This window comes from Ambystoma mexicanum, chromosome 2p (genome assembly GCF_040938575.1).
Source record: "Ambystoma mexicanum isolate Mex_15411 chromosome 2p, UKY_AmexF1_1, whole genome shotgun sequence".
Classification (NCBI taxonomy): domain Eukaryota; kingdom Metazoa; phylum Chordata; class Amphibia; order Caudata; family Ambystomatidae; genus Ambystoma; species Ambystoma mexicanum.
In genome coordinates this window covers 1,296,730,906-1,296,754,829 of record NC_090923.1, presented here as the reverse complement: position 1 = coordinate 1,296,754,829, position 23,924 = coordinate 1,296,730,906, and the positions used below count along the sequence as shown (strand labels likewise).

The 23,924-nt window shown below is 45.9% G+C and overlaps 1 protein-coding gene across 2 annotated transcripts in view; it reads right to left on the bottom strand.

Moving 5' to 3' along the window:
* SMIM10L3 (small integral membrane protein 10 like 3) overlaps positions 1–23,924 on the bottom strand; it is a 733,015-nt gene that overhangs the window by 368,673 nt on the left and 340,418 nt on the right. For both annotated transcript variants that reach the window (XM_069645627.1, XM_069645626.1), the window contains one exon: positions 3,397–3,556. In XM_069645627.1, the coding sequence (XP_069501728.1) occupies positions 3,397–3,556 (160 nt within the window). The remainder of the gene's footprint in view (positions 1–3,396; positions 3,557–23,924) is intronic.

The following is a 23,924-nucleotide window of genomic DNA, read 5'->3' as shown; positions in this document are numbered from 1 at the left end:
CATGCGCCACCCTCCCAGGCTCCAGCCTCTTAAAAGCCCCCAAGAGGCACAAGTTGTTCAGGTATCTACCACAGGCTCAGGTTTCTGAAGTCCAACCTTGTGCTAAGGTCTTCAGTAAGCCACAACTAGGTTCCTTACCTTGCAGCCCAAAAAGAGCTATATGAAACAAATATAGTCCCTTTCTCTCTGTCCTCCTGTCCTACCTTCACAAGCTATCAGGGCTGTCAAACCTTCTCCCTGAATCTGTGTTCATAGTCCCCACGAAGGTGTGGTTCTATTTGTCCTCTCTCTCAATTCTGGTCTTTCAAAATGACCATGATATGATCTGAGGCAGAAGTATCAGAAAGCCATGTGAAAGCAGGATAGCTCAGGGGTAACGTGTTTGTCTTCCAAGCAAGGCAACACAGCGCAATACAAGTTTGTTTCCCAATCCCGTGCTTAGAAACCACTCGCTAGTATTAAGCACGTTATAAATTAATAATAAACTACAAAATAAAATAAGCCCCTACTGGCAACACAGAGACTTCTCCCTGGTATTTCCCTTTTCCAGCACCATACCTCTTCCCTTCTCTTGCTCCCCTTTGATCTTTCCCTTGTCCAGATCTAACCTCTCCATCACACCTGTGCCTTCCTATTTGCTCTCTCTGTCCCTTCAGTCTGTAAAACTCCACTCTTTTCAACACCTTACAAACTATCACAACACTCTTTCCTATTGGCCCCCTTTGTTGGACTATGATTGGATAGTCACGACTGATGCCTTCCACTCATATGCATCTATGAGCCATCTTGTCCATGAACGTAAACACAGAGGAGCCGTCTCCCCCATCTTCCTTCAATTTCCAAACCGCTTCTATAGCGGGCTTATCCTTAGGGTAAGGTGGAACTATGGATATTCTATATAGGAGAAAACAGATCCTAATTGAGGATCTGGGTTGCAGATTTTGTAAGGTAAAACCAGAAGAGTCAATTAAACACCTTGTTCTGGAATGTGATAACACTACTCTTGTGGGGTTAAGAATTAGATTCATGTCTGCTTATCGACACGACTTTGTACTTGATGAAGATTTGGTGTGGAAGCAGTGCTTTAGCATCCAGAAAGTTTTGGAGGGGCTGGCCCTAGCTGGTTTTATTAAAGCTTTAAATTTAGTGAATATGTAAGGGAAATTATGTATTGTGAATCACTGTGAATCATTACGAACTATGGTGAATTAGGTATAGTTACCTCAGTGTTTCGCTGTCGCCTCACTTAGCATTCGTAATTAGAGGTATCTGGCTCTTACTAAATGCTGACCTATTATTATCAACTAGGTAAGCTAGGATTTGAATGAGCTGTATTATGCTTAGGAACAGTGATTATTTTCTGTCATTCAAATATGTTTTTTTCTTTTTTCTGCTCTTTCTTACTTTTTTCATTGTTGTTTTTATTTATTATTTTATTTGCCTTTAGATGGTTTTATGAATTCGAATCTTATTTTCTTTATTCACTGGTGTAATGATTTTTTTATCTTCTGTAATGAATGAATTTGTAAAGGTTTAATTGAAACCATGTACAATAAAAAAAAAAGTAAAATTGGCCCCCTTTTATACTGGGGATGGTGAGTGGTAAAGGGATTTCTAATTGGGACATTGGGATCACCTGTTGTCAAGTAAAGGAGGACACCTGTGATTGGCTCTTTATTGTCCTTCCTTCCCTGGCTGAGATGTGCACCATAATCTCGGTAGGATAGCTCAGGGGCAACGCACTCGCCTTGGAAGCAAGACGATGCGGAGCAACACAGGTTTGATCCCCTGGTCCGCACTTAGAAACCTCTGGGTATAAAGCGTGTTATAATTAACCAATTATGATGTGATTATGGTAAGATAACCACTCGTTTTAATGAGTAGGTAGTTCTGTGTAGAGAGTTTACAAAAGGCGGAACTGCCATTTTGAAGTCAAATGGAACTACCTCACCATGGCTCCCTGCTGTATCTCTGCGCTGGCACCTCAGCAGTGGCCCATGATCTCCACTTGTGGCTCATGAGCGGGCCCTCCAACCCCTGTCTCTGAGGCTTGAGAAAGTAGCCTTGCAGGCAGTCCTGTGAACCACATGTGCAAGCATCCTATAAATCTGAGCAAGCTACTTGCGGTCTGGGCTTTTGTACTGTAAATTGACATGTAAGTAGCAGGCAAAAGTGTGGCTAATGCTCAGTGGGATTCCCCATTTATCATCTCTTGGGGTCGTGACGAATAGCTGGTGGCTTCACCCGATACCTGAATGTCCCCCCTGGATCTTCTCAATGGTATTTTATCACATCACGAAAGCCTAATCATAGTTAGTTTAGACGGACAATGATCCCCATTGCTTATATTTACATGTCAGTTAAGAACTTAGAAAGCTGATTCGTTAGTGCACCTGCTACAAAATGAAGTGTGCACTTGGAAGACTATAGGTTCAAATCTGCACGGGATGACTCAGCTTTACATTCCTCTGAGGTTGGTAATGAGTATCAGTAGCTATTGCACATATTAGATATGTTGCCTCATATCAGATGACTCAATAAAGTGGTGAACAGATGGTTTGGAATTAATCATACCCCCTGGCACTGCTTTGGGCAACCCTCCATACCATCATTTATTATCGCATGTTTGGCATCACAGAAGGATATGACCCATGTGTAAATCAGTGTTGGTCCTGCTACCAATAAGAGAATTATACACCGAATATTGAGACCACATCTCCTCTGTACATGCAGCACATGCATACAAGCAACCCCGGACAAGTTTTGACGTTATTGGGATCCATTAGTGACATGCACTTTGGTTGCCAACAGCACAGCCACCAAGGGAACCAAAAGACTGGGCATACATTCTCTCACTTAGAGATACTAAAACCAAAATGTGATGGATGGAAAGGTTTGAAATAATTATAACCACATGCATTAATCTGGGCAACACTCCACACAAGCTTGGTACCCTGATGTGCAGCATGCCCCAAACCCTTGCATTATCTGGTCAACCAATCATGATGCGTTTCAAACAATAGCAATGTAAAACAGTTCTCAAATGTGCCCCAAAACTCTGCCCCTGGACATCCAAAATGATAAACCTCCTAGAGGATTGAGTCGTCCAGCTACCTGGCGTTTTGACCACTTTGTCTAGATTTATAGACCCTTCACATACAGAACCCCACAGCTGAACTTGTGCTGGTGGATACTGGACAAACTTTAAGACAATGTTGCTGAGATGAACTTATTGCGGATATGTCAACACTTTGCTGCCATTGAATGTTGTATTTCCCTCACGTAACCAACACTGAGATTGTTGGGATAATTCAGCCGAGGTATGTGACCGGCGTTACGGATGTGGCAGTAGTACAATTATTACATGTTATTAAGAAATCAAAACTTGAAACATACCTTTTCATACAAGTAATCCAAAATCTTCGGTTGACCATATATTACTGCTAAAAATATGAGATTCCGCTTGCTTTCATCCAGTATGCAAGGGTCAAGAAGCTGTTTCTTGATCAGATAATTCAAAACATCAACATACCCCAGTTGGACACTCTGCAGTGCTCTGGAAATACAAAAACGATTGTTATTTAAGAATGTAAAAACCAAGATATATCAAATCAAATACCTTTTCGGTAACCCTGTGTGCTTTGTAGACCGGTGGGAATGGGCACCCCTTCAGAATTGGGGAGGAACTAATAGATGTCACATGCTTTGCCCCTACCCTCTCACATTGTTAGTCACCCAGTACAAAAGACCTCTCTTCACAAGAAAATATGATCCCCTAACATTCTAACCTCCTTGATGCCTAGATGCACACTAAAGCATCAAAGGCAGACCCCTGGACTGGGTCGCTGTGCTGGTCCAAGGCAAACTCCTCTGTAGAAGTAGGGGGAGCTTTGATCTCATGGTTCAGGTGGTGGGATAAACTGGGAGCGGAGGAATGCCCCTTTGGTCTCTATCTTCTTAATCCAGAATATCAACGAAGCCAAACACAGCACTCCCTCGTTCATCTCTCTTCTAGCTCTGCAGGGATATGGAGTTTGTAAACTAAGTGGGTGATTGCGGTCTCCCTTGTGAACTATGAAGGTTTCAGGAATGTAATTAAACAGGAGGACCACCGCGATCTCCGGTAGCCTGGGCACCCACATCAAAATCTAAACCTACCAATATGTAGAATAATAGCAAGTGTTTTATTCCCATAAAAAAGAAGGTTATTTATTAAATGAGTTTAGTTTCTTTACAAACTTTTTCATTATTCCATTTCATGTCAGCTCAAATCTATAGATTAGTCCTGTACATCTCTTTTAATTAAGAAGTCAACATTTCCACCGTGTCAACTCCCTTTAAATATTGTTTAGTTGATCCAGAGAATTATTCTACACATCTAGTGTTGATATACAATTCCAGAATGATGGTTGGTGGTAATTCATGTGAGCCTTGAGGAATTATGTGTCTGCATTTGATGAGCTAGACCTACACAGCATGGTTTATGTCTGCAGGCGTGGAAACAATTTTGTTGCAAAGGAGTAACAGTTTTCAATTCCCATCCTGTGTCCAATGTGGAGGGCATGAGAATGGGACCAAGTGGATTCCAACACTGTCTGATTTATGGTATCTATGGCCATGCTGATCATGCATATGGTGGTGGTATTAATGATCGTATCTGTTAAAGAGGACTGACTTGATTGAGTCTGTCTCAAAGGTGTTCTTGTTTGCGACATTGTGCTCAGGTGGTTCTTGGATAGACAGGCCTGATTGAATACAGACTTAAGTGTGCTCTTGATTATGAAGCTGCTTTCAGGTGGGTCTTTGCATCCTGAGTCCTTATTGCCTAGTGTATGTTGTACTGAACCAGATGGGTTAAGCCTTTAAAGGGTGCACACCTATGCTAATTTGTTGGTTGTGGTCTCAAGAGCAGGTAGGTTTCAATGGTTTTCTGAAGGCCAGGCATTCTTCCACTGTGTGGAATCACCTGTGCATGGTGTTCCATAGGCTGTTTGGAAGGAAGGAGGAGGATCCTCCACAGTGTTTCAGGTTGAAGTGTCCAAATGTTACTAGTGATGAGTTGCTGAATTAGAGCATTCTGACGGGTCCGTATTGATAGAATGTCTTCTTTGTGGATTCTTAACACCTGCTATGGAATGCACAGTAGGCAATACAGAGGGTTGTGTCTTGGATTCTGCTTTTGACTTTAAAGTATTATACCATTATGAGAGCCAGAGTAGAGTGTTCTGATCTTTTCAGTCTTTCGAGGAGTCTAGCTGCTGCATTTTGGACCCGTTCATTGTAGGTAGTTTCGCAAATATTATAGTAGGTCGAAGTGATGATGACTAGTGTGGTTCTTAGGGAATGTCATGTGTGACGGATTGATTAGCCCTCCCTTAACTTTACACCTATTAGCAGTGCCCCTCTTTAGATGCTATATTAGATTTAGCATTATGTAGTCCAGAAAGAATATATAAATGTATTCATGATATTTACACATGATCAAGTAAAAAAAGAGAGTGTTTATACACATAACAAGTACTTGAGACCAAAATTCATTCATATCAACATTAACATTACATATAAAAAATATTACATATACATCTTTTTGTGTCATAGGGTCAATAAACTATGTGGTTCGATTGTTTATAACATATCCACTCCTTAAATACAATTCTTCTTTTATTCTTGTTTTTTACATGTTTGATTTAGGTGAAAAACATGTGGAAGAAACAGTGAGCCTCCTTACGGGTGCCGGTAAAACCATCAGGTAGCCGCTGGACCCGTAAACAGTTACCGCCGCCTGACTTATTTGTTTGTGAAATGTTTTATATGTAAAGAATAGTGTAAAAAGTCATATATTCTGGCTAATGCACAAAAAATGTAAAACATTTAAAAAATTTAAAAAGTTACCGCCGCCTGACTTTCCGGTAACACCGGGGTATTATAATCCTGGTGCCGGAAAGTCAGGCGGCGGTAAAATGTTGTTCCCCATTTAAGGACTCTATGGGAATGGGGACCATGGAAACACTGGCACTGTTATTAACTGTGTCAGTGCTTCCATGAAACTAAGTGGGCGGGTGCCGGACCGCCCGGCAGGTCAGACCTGCAGGGCGGGAGGGCACCCACCAGGCAGAGTTGTACTTTGCCGGTCTGGAAGCAACGGTGCCAGTAAGCTTACCGGCACCGTTGTTTCCGGACCGGCATGGTTGTAATGAGGACCAGTGTGTCCACGCATTGTACACAGGACACCTAAATGGAACAGAGAGGCAGCTTGTCATTCAAACTGTCTTGTTGTCCACATGTGTTTCATCCCTTTTTATCTGAATAAGTTTGTACCAACGTTTCTGACAGTAGTTGAATGGGCTTTCTTCAGGACGGTGCTTCTAATGTATGCAAAGGGATCGATGAACCCACTGTTTTCAAAATGACACACTATAATACAAAGAGTGAAAAAGACTTCATGAGGCTATGAGAGTCTCTGGAATGGACATCACAACAATATTTATGTGAAGTTTATATCTAAAGTGATCACCACTGACCTTATTCTTGATAGGGGTGGAAATGGGCAGGGTGGGTGAATTTCTTCTTTCTATCAATTACTCGGTGGAGTTCACCTAAGTGAGGAGATAGGTGGCCTACATTTAAAACAGTATAGACTGAGTTCTATTCCAAAAGAATTATTATGATAAGTGTATTGAGATTAGGCTTATGTTACTGACCTCAGCAGGGGTGGCACTTCTTTGTTAGGCTGCTCACCAAAACTTGTTGGATAATGTTGTAATTATCGCAAGGCACGTATGCAGGTCTTGCTGTCATTCTCCTGTAAATACAGTGAAGGGATCAATTTACTGCACAAGCATATGCCTAAAAAAGTTTACTTAGCAGTTTCCGGCTAACGCGTCCTCAATAACGTTTGTGCCTACTTGTTTTAATCAACTAAATGTGAACCAATGTTCAGAAGTCTGGCATATGTAGCATCGTTGTGGTCTCTGTGTATAGCACTATCTAAGAAATACACGAAATTCCGACTTTATTCAAGCATAAAGGCGCCGGCATTCGGTGCATTTTGTAAAACAAAGGAGGATGGTTTTTCTTATCTATCAAGGGAAGACAGGGAACTGCCATTGTACGGAGCTCTATCGGCGTGATGCAACTGTAACCTGCTGATAGGTATTCTGTTGCAACAACTAGTATGTGCAACTCATTACTTGCCTCGCGTGATGCGATCCTGCGTCGCTTTTCAGCACCATGTTGGAAAGGTCCAGGTGATATAGTACTACCAAGTGCATATATTATTACCTTCTTTTTATGGGAAAAAAACACTGACTATTATTCTACATATTGGTGGGATCGATTTTTTCATAGCCTCTAAAATCATTGCTATCTAGAGGCATGGGCGTGGTTAGTATTTCACTATTGGTGTCATGACAATTATTTGTATATGATTTAATATAACGTCAAAGGGACGACCATAATAATGAAGTCTGCTAATAAGTTTTGAGTGCAAACTCTCCACTAACAATCTCATTCGTTTGAAAATGGTATACGGATGGCACGTTTCAGGAAATGATTTTATAGCTCAATGTATGGACGCTGCTGGTACTTTAAAAGCGAATACATTGGGGCCATATACATTCGAGCACCCATCATCATTTAAGGCGGCCATATCGGAGAAGGAACCAGTTCATATACTGGAAGTTATCATTTATTTCAAAATGGCTTTAATTTTTCTTTTTTCCGAACAGGCTATGCAGAACCCAAATAATGGATTTCAAAGTCTTCCCTATTAAGCGGTAAATGGCCACATTGCATTAATCTATTTTCATCAAAATGTGCGTATCAAACCTGCTTTGCTAAGTGTAAAACAATGTTAACATTACAGATGTAATTATGGCAAAAACTTATGCCAGATCTTTAGCGGATAACCCGTCCCCACTCGATGTTGGTGTTGAGGCCTTTTTTTTACAGAATCTAGTTTGAATATCCATTTTTGTTCAGTTTTCCTCAATATGAGGTCTGTCTCCTACTCTTACTGGTGCTTCAATAGTTTCAATTACAACCCAGAACCTTTCAGATGGTTTTGTGGTTAAATCTCACAAAATGTGACACCAAAGGTTTGTCATCTACTTTATTCTTTAGACACAACCTGTGTTCACAAATCCTTTGTTTAACTTGTCGTTTGGTCTTGCCCAAATAGATGACATTACAAGGGCATTTAATAACATAGATAGCCCAGTGGGTCTTACAATTTGTAGTGGGTCTTACAATTTGTAAAAGACCTAAGGTGAGCAGTTTTTATGTCTTTTGTTAGAGAGCAAACTGTACATCTGCTGCATTTAAAGTGGCCTACCACCGGAGGAAGGTGCCACAGTGTGTTTTGTTGTCCTACTAGTCTTTTATGATCTTCATAGGTGTGCACCAGTGAGTCCCTCAAATTACGTTGTCGTTTAAAGGCAAATCTAGGTTTTGTCGGTCGAAAGTCGGGAGTTTGCACAAACTGCCCATTTTTTAAGATGTCTTCTGAGTTCATTGCTTATAAGGCTGAATGTAGTGACACAGGTGATTTTATCTAGTTTAGTTTTGGCTTGTGGAGTGAGGCACTGTTCACGTGGAGTATGTCATGCTCTCTTGCATGCCAGTCATACTACTTTAGTAGGATAGCCCCATTCTTTAAGGCGTTCTTGAAGATCTTTACCATGTCTTTCGAATTCTGAAAAATCAGTAAAATGTCTACGTGCTCTTAAGAATTGGCCCACCAGTAGGTTATTTCTCAGACTCAAAGGATGAAAGCTGTAATATTGGAGGAGTGCATTTTATCAGTGGGCTTCCTAAAAAGCATGGTGGTTAGGGTTCCTGATTCTGATCTTTCAATTAACAAACCAAGGAAAGCCATCTTATTAGAGTCGTGTACCATGGTGAAATGTATGGAGGGGTCTTGTCCGTTCAGCCAAAGTAAGAAAGATACCAAAAGGGATTGCGTACCCTTCCAAATAAGAAATAACATCATCAATATAGTGCTGCCAGCTGGCAATCATGTGACCAAATGGGTTGTTGATGCGATAAATAGACTGTTCTAATTGGTCTATGTAAAGATTGGCTATGTCAGGTGCAAAAGTAGCACCCATGCTTTTGCCATGTTGTTGATTGTAGAATTGTCCCTCAAAGAGGAAATAGTTCTCTGGGTGGGCAATTCTAATACATTCCAGGACAAAATGTGTAGGGACGAGGTCGGGTCAACCCTCCTATCTAGATACTCCTTCATAACCATCATGCTTTGCATTTGTGGGATACTGGTGTACAGAGACACCACGTCAAGGGAGACATGGAGGTCGTTTTTGCCAATCTTCACTTCTGACAGGATGTTGATCATTGCGGTGGTGTCCTTTATGAAAGAGTGCATTTCTCTCACAAATGGTTTTAAGAAAACATCTGATTATATGGACAGAGGTTCTAGCACAGACCCTATTGAGGAAACAATTGATCTGCCTGGTGGAAGAGAACAGTTTTTATGGATTTTTGGAAGGATGTAGAATGCTGGAGCAGTCGGGTCAGACTTAGTCAGAAAAGTCTGTTCATCAGTGTCGATCCAGCCTTGCAGGAATGCATGTGCCATCAGGCAGGAGATTTCCTGCTTCAAATGTTGGGTTGTATCACTGTCTAATTTTCTGTAAAACAGATAATTATCCATCTGCTTCAGGGATTCTGTTTTGCATGCCTTTATGGACCACAGAACTATCCCTCCTCCTTTGTCGGCTGGTTTATTATGAAAAGAGGATTGTTTTTTTAGCTTGAATATTGTTGTTGCAATGATGATTTTTTGAACTCAGTAAGGTTTGAGTCTCTGTCAGAATCTTGTTCTCAAATGCCAATATCGCTAGGCTTACCATAATATTTGAAGGGAAAAACATGGAAGGTGGTTTTAGGCCTGTAGTGTTGTTGTTTTTAGCAGTGTCGTTGGTTTGGTTTCTGAAGAAATATTTCAGATGTAATATTATGAAATAACGTTGTTCAACCTCTGTCTGAAAATGGTTTGATCTTGTAGTGGGCACAAAACTCAATCCCCTATATGAACAATTTACTTACCGCCAGTAACGTTCTTTCGGCTGGATGTTCCTCCCACGTATTCCTCATCTTAGACATGTAATGTCCAGCTTCAGCTGCTTTGGAAAACATTTCGGCAGAGGGCACTGTGCGTCGATGGCGTCGAGTCGATGTCCATCAAGAGCCTCCATCGCCCGTTGGCCTCAGTACTGTTTTTCCTCCTCCTCTTGCAGCAGAGATACCCATGAATACAGGCGTGACCGTACTCAGCCTTGTTGGAACAGAAGCTGTAATAGCACAGGAAATTCTACTGAGGGGTAGGTTGGGAGGGCGATGAGGTGGGACGAAACATCCAGTCAAAATAACGTTACCAGAGTTAAGTAACATGTTCTTCAAATGGGTTGTGTCCTCCCACGTATTCCTCATCTTTGATAGACTCCGAAAGCAGTACTATGTTTGGAGGAGGGTGTAGAAATACAGTTTATACGTTTTCATTGGCAGTGGAAAGAACTGCCTTGACAAAAACCCCATTCTAACCTTGGGAAGAATCTAGGCAATAATGTTTTGTAAACGTGTGGATGGAAGACCACGTTGCCGCTGCAGAGATGTTTCTAATAGGAACACCCCTTTGAAGGGCTGTTGATGTAGCCAGGCCCCTGGTGGAATGAGCTTGTAAACCTTCAGGAGGGTCTTTCTCTGCCAGCCTGTAGCACACAGTCTGAAATGATTTTGGGCAAAAAAGAAGGTTTGACCTTCAAGACAACTTTGTCCTTGTGGAAGATGGTAAACGGTGGCTTGGATGACAGTGCCTGCAACTCGCTCACTCTGCGGGCTGATGTGAGAGCTACCAATAAAATGGTTTTAAAAGTTAATAACCTTAGGGGGCATGTGTGCAAGGGTTCAAAAGGTGCACACATTAGCAATTTTAAATTTAGATTTAGGTCCCAAACCGGAAGCTGGAAAGGAGATGAAGGGAACACATTAGTGAGCCCTTTTAGAAATTCAGTGACCAGTGGGATTTTGAAATAGGAACAAATCCTCTGACGAGTGCTGCCAAATAGCCTTTAATAGTACCAATTTTGAGCCCCAGATTGGCTACGGATAGAAGGAATTATAGAACATCTGGTGTTTTACACAGAAAAGGATCTAAATTATTTTCCTTGCACCAGTTGCAGAACTTGTTCCAACGGCAACGGTACAAATATTTTGTTGCTGGTCTTCTAGCCGAAAGCAACACCTCCATAACGTCATCCGGGAGGTCCCAATCCTTATATCTCAGCCTTTCAGAAACCAAGCATGAAGATTGACAGTGTTGACCACTGGATGGAGAACCCGACCCTCCTCTCACTAGAGAATTTCCTCTCTTTGTGGAACACGTATTTGAGGACAGATGGACATGTCCAGAAAGTCCGGGTACCACGTCCACCTGACCCATCCGGGGCAATTAGGATCATGTGTTTCCCGAACTTTCTCAACCTCCTGATTACATGAGGAATGACAGGGACTGAAGGAAACGTGTATAGGTATAGAAACCCAGTCCACCACAAACACGTCTCCTAGAGCTCCTCTTGGAGCAAATTCCCTCGAGCAGTACCTTTTGCACTTCTGGTTGACCTCGGTTGCAAACAGATCTACTTGAGGGGTTCCCCAAAAGGTGAAGATCTCTTAAAGGACTTCCTGAGCTAGCTGCCACTCGTGGGAGGCTGTGCTCTGCCTGCTCAGTGCATCAGCCGCAATGTTCTCCTCTCCGGCTAGGTGAACTGCTGATAGGGAGATTCCTTCTTGAATTGCCCAGTACCATAGCTGCATTGCCTCTCTGCACAGTGGTAATGACCCTACACCTCCTCTCTTGTTGAGGTAGTACATGGCCACTGTGTTGTCCGTCATTATCAGGACATTCTTTCCACGTACAGAGGGCAGAAAAGCCTTCAGAGCAAGTCTGATTGTTCTCAGCTCCAAAAGATTGATGTGTAGTTTGGACTCCGATGGAGACCAATGACCGCTGATTGTCAGATCGTTGGCGTGGAATCCCCACCCCGTGAGTGAGGAGTCTGTCACTACTGTAATCTCTGGCCATGGTTGCCAAAATATTTCTCCCTTCAGAATATTTTCCTCGCAGGCCCACCACAGAAGATCCTGTGAGACTCTGGTTGGAATCTGAAGTCAGTTTGACATCTTTCCAGAGAATTGGGACCATTGTGTTCTTAGAGCCCATTGAAGGGATCTCATTCTCAGGCGGGCCTCTGGCACCAGAAAAATGCAGGATGCCATGAGGCCGAGCAACCTCAAAAAATCGAAGGCCGGAAGACTCTGGGCACTCTGAAATTTGGTAACCATCTGAAGAATGTCTTGAGCCCTCACCTCGGGTGGCAAGCTCTTTCCCAAGGATGTGTCTTGCACAGATCTGATGTACTAGAGCTTTTGAGAAGGTGTCATGTGTGACTTCTTGTAGAAGCCCAGTCTGTGAAGAGAGTGGCAGGTGACTTTGAGATGATCCAGGATATGTTCAGGAGAACGCGCCCTGATCAGCCAATCGTCCACGTAAGGATAGACATGAATCCCCCCTCTCCTGAGATTCGCTGCCACTACTGCCATCAGTTTGGTGAAAACCCTTGGTGGAGGTCAGCTTGAAAGGCAGAACTCAAAACTGATAATGAGAACCGCCAACTGCGAACCTCAGGTATTTTCTGTGCTTGAGTTGGATTGGCACATGAAAATAAGCATCCTGAAGGTCCAATGACACCAACGAATCCTGAAGGATCTGAGAAAGTGTGGCCATCTTTAACTTGTACTTCCAGGAACTTCTTCAAGTATCTGAAGTCCAAGATGGGTCTCAGTCCTCTGTCCTTTTTGGGGATCAAAAAATATGGGGAATACCATCCTTGTTCCTCTCCGCTACAGGTACTGGTTCTATAGCACCTTTCTCTAGCAGGGTTTTAATTTCCTGCACAAGGAGCCAATCCGAAATCCTCAAAGAGCGGTTCCCTGGTGGATTGTTCTGAGGTCTTCTTATAAAAGGAAGGCAATAACCGTGGGCTACGGTTTCCAAAGCCCAAGCATCCAAAGTAATGTCTCGCTATTCTTCCAGTTGCATAGACAGACTGCCCCCCATTGGTGAACTGTGACTTGTGGCGGCTGCTGCAGAGGCCAATGGTAAGGAGGCTACTGCTTGAGCTGGCTTAGCACCTCTACCTCGTCCACCATAAGGAAATCTTCTCTGACCTCTTTGACTGGCCATTCCTCTCGCCCATTCCTCTCGTCCTTCCAACTGAGGAGTAGTAGCGAAAAGATCTACACCTCCAAGGTTGTCCACTAGGACGAAAAGGCGGAGGTTGCCTAAAAGCAGCGCCTAAAGATTTGGCTGCCGCCTTTGAGGTCTGCAACTTCTCAATGCCCTCCTCAGCATTGTTGCCAAAAAGATGAGGCCCGTCAAAAGGCATGTTGAGAAGCCTAGATTGCACATCTGGTGCAAAACCTGACTTCCTCAACCACGCAAATCTGCACATAACAGTGCTGGTAGCCATGGATCTGCTGATGCTATTCGCCATATCCAATCCTGATTGAAGGGATTCACAATTAGCCTCTTTGCCGTCCTTAACAATAGCTAAGAAGCCATCCCTTTCTTCCCCTTCGGGAATGTGCTCTACCGCCATAGAAATGCAATCCCACAGAGTATATGAAAATTTTGCAAGGGCACAAGTGGAATTGCCAGATTTCAGTGCCATGCTCCCTGCAGAAAATACCTTCCTCGCCCATTCATCTATATGCTTGTCGTGCCTATCAGGAGGTATGGTAGGGTACGCTGCTTTTTTTGAAGTAGCTGTAGCCACCTGCATCACCAGACTCTCTGGAGTGAGGTGTTTTGACAGGTAGTCAGGGTCACTACTGGAAGGGCAGTATTTTTTTAATTAGATTCTTATTAACTGGCGGCTTGGCTTCCGGAGTCTCCCAGAGTCTCCCAGTTCCTAGCCAACCTTTTTTGTAATGCCATATGAAAAAGCAAAACAGGGTCAGTCTGTGCACCCTTATCCAAAATATCAGTGAGATAATCTTGCTCATAAGGCAGTGGTGGCCTAGTCCTATTCTACTACTTTCGACATGAGTTGCTTGTATGATGCGTCAGCATGTTCCCCAGGCTCAGGTCTTCCAAACTCCGGATCGGGTGAAGTATCTACTCCACTTGCAGATAGATTGTAAGTTATCATACAAGTCCTTAATTCTGGACTCCTCCAATATGTACCACTCTGGCACATTGGGTGCTCCATATTGTAACCCAAAAGGAACATCTTCCTCATCAGCATGTTCCTCTTCTTCAAAAATTGAAGTGAGTGATTTGAAAAACTCCTTCTTGGGAAAAGGAGTATACATTTTTTCAGGTTTGGAAGTTGTAGGCTTCGATGATGTGAAAGGTTTCTTTCTCGGCTCCGACTGAGGAGGGGCGCTCGGCTTCGATGGTACAGCCGGCATATGTGGTGCAGCTGGCGTCGAAGGCTTCGGCATCGACGTCGGCATCGAGGGCCTGGCAGATGTCGAAGGCACCGCCGGCGTCGAAGGTCTCGAGGGCATCGAGGACCTCGACTTTTCTTTCTTGTGTCTTGTATCATCGAATGAAGGCCTCGAGGGCTCCTGATGCTTATCAGGCTGTTTTCCTGGGCTTGAGGGCGCGATGGATTTCGGGACAGACCTATCCTTACCAGCTTCCTTCGAAGGCTCGGTAGGAGTATGGCTTTGCTTTTCAAACATTTTTAACATTTCCGACCTAAAAGCTTCCTATTTGGCTGGGGTGGATTTTTTTATAGGGCAATCTACCCTTCTGGGGGAAACTGCGGACGACGGAGTCGACGAAGGCGGCTTCTGGTGCCTTCTCTTCGATTTCTTCGAAGATGAAGAAAAGTGGTGGGAGCCACTCCATGTCCTAGAACGCCTTCTTGCTCCGAGGAGCGTCGCCCCTCTACTCGTCGGTCGAAGGCCTAGCGGGTCGGGCTTAGGAGATTTGAGGATTTGTCCTACCTGAAGTTTCCCCTTCCGTTCCCTCAAGGCCTTTCCTGTCATGGATTGACACTTGGAACAAGTGGATGTATAGTGGCCCTCCCCGAGGCACCACAAGAATATACACTGCGTGTCAGTAAGAGACATCTTGGACCCGCAGTCCCGGCATATTTTGAAGCCGGACTTCGGTGTCGACGGAGTCGAAGATGCAGACATGTTTGAAGAATTTGTTACGAACTGGCACGCCGAACTTCGTATCAAAGCAAATGCTGTCGCGGAAAAACGAAACCAAGGCCAACGGGCGCTGCGCAAGCTATATATTCCCTTCAATGACATCACTCTCGACGGAGGCCCTCGAGGGACATCAACTCGACGCCATTGATGCAAAGCCACACTAGTCATCATCACTTAGACCTACTGTAATATTTATGAAAACTACCTACAATGAACGGGTCCGAAATGCAGCAGCTAGACTCCTCTAAATACTGAAAAGATCTCGACTCACTACATTGGTTCTCAGAATGGTATAATCCTTTAAAGTCAAAAGCAGAATCCAAGACACAACCCTCGGTATTGCCTACTGTGCATTCCATAGCAGGTGTTAAGAATCCACAAAGAAGACATTGGGCCTCATTACGACCCAGGCGGTAAGTTACCGCCTGGGCCGTGACTTTACCACCATGGCGTAAACTATGTTTACGCCATGGTGGTAGGCGGACTTACCGCCCCATTCCGAGGTCGGCGGGGCGGTAAGTCCCCAATCCCCATTTACCCTTCCCCATTCCCATTTTTGCCCCATAGGGCATAATGGGAGTGGGGAAGGCGTTAATTACGCCACCGTAAATTACGCTGGCGTAATTAACAACATGGTCCCTTAGCGCCATGGATATTAACACCTGCTAAAAGCAGGTGTTAAATCCGCCATGGCGCTAAGGGACCTCGTACTCAGGCGGTAAGGGTCGGCGCTGTTTACGGCGCCGTAAACCCCTTACCGCCTGGGTCGTAATGAGGCCAATTCTATCAATACGGGCCCGTCAGAATGCTCTAATTCAGCCACTCATCACTAGTAACATTTGGACGCTTCAACCTGAAACACTGTGGAGGATCCTCCTCCTTCCTTCCAAACAGCCTATGGAACACCATGCACAGGTGATTCCACACAGTTGAAGAGTGCCTGGCCTTCAGAAAATCATTGAAACCTACCTGCTCTTGAAACCACAACCAAACATTGGCTCTCATAACGTATAATGCTTTGAAGTCAAAAGCAGAATCCAAGGCACAACCTTCTTTATTGCCTACCGTGCATTCCATCACAACATGTAGATATCCAAAGGTATATATTGACTCTCATTGCGTTTAACTATTTTACTGTGCAAAAGCAATCTCTTTCCATAAGGATCAAATTTGGTTGATTATCACAATTATTCTTTATTTTATAGAATGCATAAGAACATACAAAGACAATATAAGCAAGATTTCATGGCATTAAAAATACATAACTAAATCAGTAAATACAACAATACATTTTAATCATACCAATACACACAACCTATTGTGATCAAATACTCTAACTCATCCAAACCAACCTCATTAATTGCCATACAAATCCATTCATGCTGTGCAAAAAATGCAGAAAGATTAATTAATCAAGAAAATGGGTCACACAATTCGACCTCAAGTGTAAAGTGCTCTTTTCAAACATTAAATACACCAAAACCTTACAATCATGGCATGTATCACTATATAGTTCTGATACAGTAATTCTCCACAAACGTCGTACAAGCTGTCCAAATTGTTATCCTAATGGAGCTTAAAACAATAAAGTGTCCACTCGAGTTTTCGGCTTGGTACTCAGTGTAATTTTCATTACACAGCCATGCTTAGGACATAAAGAGAATGCATTTGTGATCACATCTGTGTGTGTTGACAGTTTAAACAGAGCCTGTCTGCCTTGCCTGTGTTTCCTGCATTGCCACCACAGACAAGAAAAAAGAGAGAAAACATCCCAAAGGAAAATGAGAAGCGAAAATAAGAAAAACAAGAAGAACAACACACTTTTTGTTCATTAAAATTTGATTGCAGACCCTGCATGCTTATTTTCAAACCAATGTCCAAAAAATTGGTCACCATACACCATTACTAACTCAAGCAGTGTTACAGAGCATCATTTGTATAAAAACATATAAAAAGAGTTGCAGTTGCCCCATACCCAAACCTTGTGTCTCTCGCAGATACCATCCACATGACAGAGCTCTTGTGCGGATCCAACCGCGGAACTTTCCATAGTCCATGAGTATTAATATACTGGATAAAGACTCTGCGTCAGTCAGGTCCCATCTAATACCCACTCAATATTGAAACTCTACTCTCCTGGCTAGATCTCTCCCAACAAGTTCTAATCTTCGATGGGCACATACATTAAATGAATTGTGCATGGAACGCCCATTGTCCAGTTGTACAAACAATTGTAAAAGATCGGCCCTGGCAGTATGCCTCATGAGCCTAATGTCCAAATATGTCATCATACCTAGTTCTTGGACTTTCAGCTGTCGATGGAAATGGTCCCATCCGTTCCAGTCTGCGGCTATCTGTGGCCCAAAGACAATGCGGTTTCGATGTGGCAATCTCCACAATCAGTGAGTATCTGTTTTTTGGCCACATCTATTTCCACACAGCGTTGACTGCAATTCAATCTGCAAAGATGTAATATGCAGTTCAAATAAAGAACGTTTTTCCATATATTCCAAGTGCCTTCACTGAAATAGGGAAGGACAAAAACCCTTTTCGTATGATCTCACATCACCAAGTAATTCCTGATTTATGTAATAACCAATGGAATCTCGACTCGCCGAGCACTGAACTGATAGATGCAAACCGTTGTCTTAACTTCAGAGCATTACATTTGTGGTGCTGCCCCCTTAAGAGAAGCGCACGCGGCGGCGTGACGTTGCACGCCGCTGTGTGCATTATAAATAAAGGGGGCTTTTTTTCCCGGCTGCAATAGTGCGACCGGGGAGCCTGAGCTGAACAGACGTGTGTGCCTGAGTCTGTGGGGTTGGGGGCTCACGGGAACTGCCTCATGGGTCACGGATGGACTCCCAACAGTGGCGACGAGTTCGATGCGTTGCCCGGGCCCGGCGGTGAAAGATTCTGACATTTTTGATGCAGAGCAGATAACTTTGGGAATTCGTTCCACGCCGTGGGCAGAGTCAACGCCACGCGGCAAGTGGCCATTTTGCATTCCTGGCAGGGGCTACTCACGGGGCTCCGGTAGGGCCCGTGCAGGGCATCCATGCCTAATTTTTGGAAATGTTGATAGCAGGCAGCTATACCTGCCCACACATGTCAAAATTCTGAATTTATGTTTATTTTTGGGCGAGTTACGTCGAGTGAAGGCGAGGAAAAGGGGGAAAGATGCTATGGCCTGCTTAACCCTTATACCTCCCTGGCTCAATTTTTGGGACATTCACGATGGACTGCAGCTACTCCATGACATCCTGCAGCTCAGGATCTCCATCATCATTGTCACCTTCATCATCATGCTCAGCTGCTGTGTATAAAGGCACAATTTGGACTGGCAACACTCTGTGGCCTGCTGTTTCTGCTACCCACCATCATCATCATCATCATCAGGTCTGGACAAGTGATTCATGTGTGTGTCTGGACTGGTGCACTCCATGGCCCCATTGGGCCTGTGCTGGTTGGGTGAGTTGCGGCCCTTGGTTCATTTTGGGGGTGCCTGTGCGCTCTAACCCATGAGTGCACCTGGCAACCAGGACGGTGGGCAGCCTGTGGACCAACAGCAGCCTCAGGACAGCCCCCGCCTGTGGCACAACCAGTCGTTCAGCAGGTTCCCCAAGTCCTGGCGCAAATGCGGGCCCCTGCGGCGCTAGAGCCTATTCCAGAGTTTGACGTCTCAGGCCCCCCATCCAGCATGGGTCCCAGGTGGAAACGGTGGGTGGACCGTTTGGACATGTACTTTAGGGCCACCATGGAGACAAATGAGGACAGTAAACTGGCGACCCTTCTGTATGCGGCTGGGCCTGCAGTGCAGGAAATTTTCGAGTGCCTTCAGACCACTGATGCCTCTTATGGGGCTGCCAAGACAGCCCTTCACAACCACTTCTTGTCACTCGCCAATGCTGATTATGAAAGGTTTGTCATGCTGTCAGCCCGACAGAAGGAAGACGAGACGCTGGACACTTTTTATGGCCGTGTCAAACGCCTCTCCTTGGCGTGTGCCTCGGGTGACTCGGAGGACATGATCAGAACTATGCTAATATAGGCATGTTCCTCAGGAAAACTGAGGCGGCAGGTGCTGAGGGAACCAGGCACTACACTTGCCTGCATCCTTGAACTTGGGCGCTGCCACAAAGTGTCGGAGGCCAGGGTGTCCAAGATGGAAGCTGGGGCGCACCTGGTGAAGACGGAAGAAGTATGTGCCATGTGGTGGTGTGGCAGAGGTATCAGGAGGCCAGGTACCAGTGCCCGCGACAGGGGCGGGAGAGCTGGTGAGTCGTGCCAGAAGTGTGGCTATGACCTGTCCCACCCCGCTGAGTGCCCAGCGGCGGGAAGAACTTGTGGGAGGTGCAGGCTTGCAGATCACTATTCCCGTGTGTGCAAGGCGGCCCTGCCTGTGATGGTGCCCAGGAGCCCAGTTCGGTCGGGGTTCATGCATCAAAATCGCCCCCGAACGTGGCACAGATCGACCAAGGAGAAGATGGTGCCCCCGCGGAGGAGGAGGAGGAAGAGAATATATTCTTTGTGTCCAGCATGGGGGCTCTAAAATCAAAGAGCAGACGTCAACCGAGATGTGTGGTAGCAGTGAACAAGTCGCCCATCCCGGTGCTCGTAGACACGGGGGCGTCGGTCAACGTGATGGCCCGTAGACACTACGATGCAATGGACACACCACCGAAGCTGGTTAGTCCGAAGGCCCGTATCTTCGCCTTCGGTGGGTTGGAACACATCCTATTGGACGGTGCATTCTTGGCAAAGGTGGAGCATGACGGATCAAAGTTCACAGCCCGGTTCTATGTCACACCGGTGAGCATGAATACTCTCCTGAGCTGTGCTGCGGCGGAGGCCCAAGGCATTGTGAGCTTTGCCTACTCTGTATATCTCGAGGACATACATGACCTGTTGGACAAATACTCCGCCCTGTTTCATGGAATTGGTCAGATGGCCGGTGACCCAGTGAGGCTGCACATTGATGAGTCTGTGGAGTCCATAGCCCTGAAACATCGGAGGGTGCCATTCCATCTCCGGGAGCAGGTAGACAAGGAGCTGGACAATATAGTAAACCTAGACATTATTGAGAAGGTCGAGGGTCCCACACCATGGGTATCACCAATTGTGGTGGCGAAGAAGCCGAAGCAACCTGACTCTGTCCGGATATGTGTCGACATGAAGCTACCCAACAAGGCCATCAAAAGGGAAAGACATTTGACCCCAACCATCAACGACATCATCGCGGAAGTACAAGGGGCTTGTTTCTTCTCAAAGTTGGACCTTCAGGCTGGCTACCACCAAGTCGTCCTGCACCCGGAGTCAAGGTATAATACGACCTTCACAACCCACTGAGGCCTCTATAGATACAAGAGACTCAGTTTTTGGATTAAACATCAGTGACGACATCTTGGTGTTCGCCAAGACTGAAGTGGACCATTTACGCAAGCTGGCCAGGACTTTTGAGAGGCTGCAGTCACTAGGCCTCACGTTCCACAGGGATAAGTGTAAGTTCTTGCGACCGACCATCGAATTCTTTGGATTTGTGTTCAAGGAAGGGGGTGTGTCGCCAGATCCGAGAAAAGTGAAAGACATCAAAGAGGCCCGTCCGCCTGAATCTGTGTTGGATGTGCAGAGTTTTCTTTGGATGGTGACACACTGTGATCGGTTCATCCAGAACCTAGTGTCCAGGTTGGAGCCCCTGAGGGCCCACACAAAAAAAGAAACAGCCTGGCACTGGGCCCTCTCGAACATGCTGCGTTCGTGGACATTAAGAGCGCTCTCACAGCCGAGGACACCATGGCGTTTTTCGACCCCACTCTCCCATCGGAGATCATTGTTGACGCCAGCCCGTTCGGTCTGGGGGCCGTATTGACACAAATTGGCTAGGATGGTGGCGTCCGCCCCGTAGCATATGCCAGCAAGGCGCTGTCTGACACCGAACAGCGATACTCCCAGATTGAACGGGAGGCTCTGGCAGTACTGTGGGGGTGCAGGCATTTCAGACTCTACGTCCTGGGCCAGCCAGTAACGGTCGTGACAGACCACAAGCCCCTGCTGCCCATTCTGGTGGGATCCTCGTCCAAGCCACCGGCGAGGATTGAACGGTGGATGCTCGCTCTCCTGGAGCATGGCATCACCCTAGTATACAGGCCTGGCGTGAACAATGCTGCAGATTACTTGTCCAGGCATCCCGGGGATGGCAGTAAGGAGGAACTGGACGCATGTGCCGAGGAGGCGGATGACCACGTTCGGATGGTCGTGGAAGCAGCCACCCCAAATGCCATGCCCCTCGAGAATCTGGAGGCGGCAGCAGTCCAGGACGAATGCTTTCAGATCTTGAAGACCGCAATGCAGCACGGGTCATGGAAGACTGTGCTTGAGTCACTGGCCGGACGCACTCAAGTAGCCAAGGTGGGGCTTGAACAACTGTGGAAGGTGAGGGAGGAACTATCGTTCTCGGCGACGGGTCTCCTGTTAAGGGGTCATCGGATAGTCGTGCCACAAGCCAAGATCAAAGATGTGATAAGTCTGGCCCATCACGGACACCAAGGGGCCGCGAAGACCAAGGCCCGACTACGCCTCAAAGTGTGGTTCCCCGAGCTGGAACGGAAGGCCGATGACTTTGTAGCTGCGTGCGTCTGGTCCCAGACAGCATCCCCGATACAACGAGAGCCGGCAATTGAAACCATGCCCCGGGGAACGCGCCGTGGGAGGTGGTGCATGCAGACTTTGGGTCCACCACACTAGGTACCCACTTCCTGGTGGTGGTGGACGAGTACTCCCGCTACCGGGAGGTAGAGTTCGTCGACTCAGTGGCTTTCGAACACGTGGTGGTCGCCATCGAGAAAGTCTTTGCCTCCCATAGTTTCCCTCACACCCTGTGCTCGGGCAATGGGGCGCTGTTTCAGAGCGAGCACTTCTCAGAACTGATGGAGGGGTACGGGGTTTGTAGGGGAGGACTGGTCCAAGACGACCCCCCTCGCCTGCACTTTCTCCCCAGGTAAGGACTATGGCTCTCTTGGGCGTCCCCTCATGCCACCCGGGCCCAGGTGGTGGAGGGCTCACTCACTGGAGACATTGCCCGCACGTATTAATTGCCCACACGTATTAAAATTTAGCTAGGCCTAGAAACCATTTTTGTCTGGTAAAGATGGTGTGAGCTCAGCGCACTGTAGCGCGGCCCCCACCCTTGGAGGGTTTCAGTCATCCTTGTTGCCGCAGCACCCTGGTAGATCCGCTGTGAGCACGTTCCCACGAACAAGACGGACATGAGCTAGCGTAATAGCCTAACATTGTAACAGTTCACCTCCCGCAGTGTATCGTATCATCGCTCTCAGCATGACCCGGCCCGCAGGCCTAGGCAAAATGAAATGAACAGTAAAATGGTCGTTACAGGCCCGACAATCTTTGTATATTAATGCTGAGACTACTTGCAAAGGATGCTTTTCTCTCATAAAACCCCTTATATTACAAAAAGCCTGTAGGATGTATGATTACAAGAGATCATGCCCCCATGATATGAACGATGGTGAGCATATACCATTGCAGTTGGGTACTAATAATAACGGCACACACCACGAATACATGTATGACTGCAAAACGCACACCCCATGGGGCCCGTGCCATAACTGAACTAATGCTGCTAGAGGACACAAGAAAACGAATGTAAACCATCCAAAGGGCCCATGTGAAGAATGCATGAGAAGGTGCATGTCTAGGCCCCACATGCGCCACCACCATCACGCACAAGTGGCGGGTTACTTTCTATGTCCTCCACCAACCCTAACTCTACCTCACTTACTGCAAATATATATGCATATAACTAAATACTGTACGTGTTAAAACATAAATGTATAAACAAGGTACTCAGACTGGTTATAATCAAGACACATCCAGCAAAGTTTAAATGCATGTTCTGTAGTGTTTCGAACAAGTATTATAGAATGTTCAAATGTTTGTGATGTCTTTACCTAAACCGGCAACACACGAGGGAGATACCTTTGTGAAATATGTGCAAGGTCATTCCCCCTCCCACCCAGCGAGGGCTGCCAAGGCATGAGAGCAGAGACCGCGCCGCGCTGCGTTACCTCCCCCAACTAGGCTGGAGCCGCTTGAAAGACTTGTAACCCCCTCTGTAGCACCCAAGGCCACCACCCGCCACCTGCATTATTTACAGCACAGCAGTAAAACTCTGCCTGAACGCACGCGCCCCCTCGTAAACCTCACAACCCACCGGACCACCTCAGACTTATGGCCCTGTGCAATAAAGACACCCAACACTTTGACAACATACAGCGGAACATCCATAACAACTTCTAACAAGGCAGGAAGACATGTACCGCCCGTGCCAGGCCCTGAAGCTTAGCCCCTCGACCTATGGCCCCGGTCAACAGGACACTGGTAACCATGCCCTGACATATTACCTCCAGTCCCCTCACAAGGTGCATTCCTCCTGTGTTGCATTAACCTGTTGTATAACCTATTGTAAGATTTACTGAAGAAGATAATGCTAAAAATGCTCGAATGACTGCGGTGTGCGTGACATAGGGCTAATAAGTCAGGAAGAGACATTCATCTCTGCCACTGGCCGCGATGGCCCCACAACACCGCCTGGATGAACTCTGCCACCCTGCCAGGCCCAGCCCAACCCACGAGGCTGCCCAGTGACGTCTTCCAGCCAA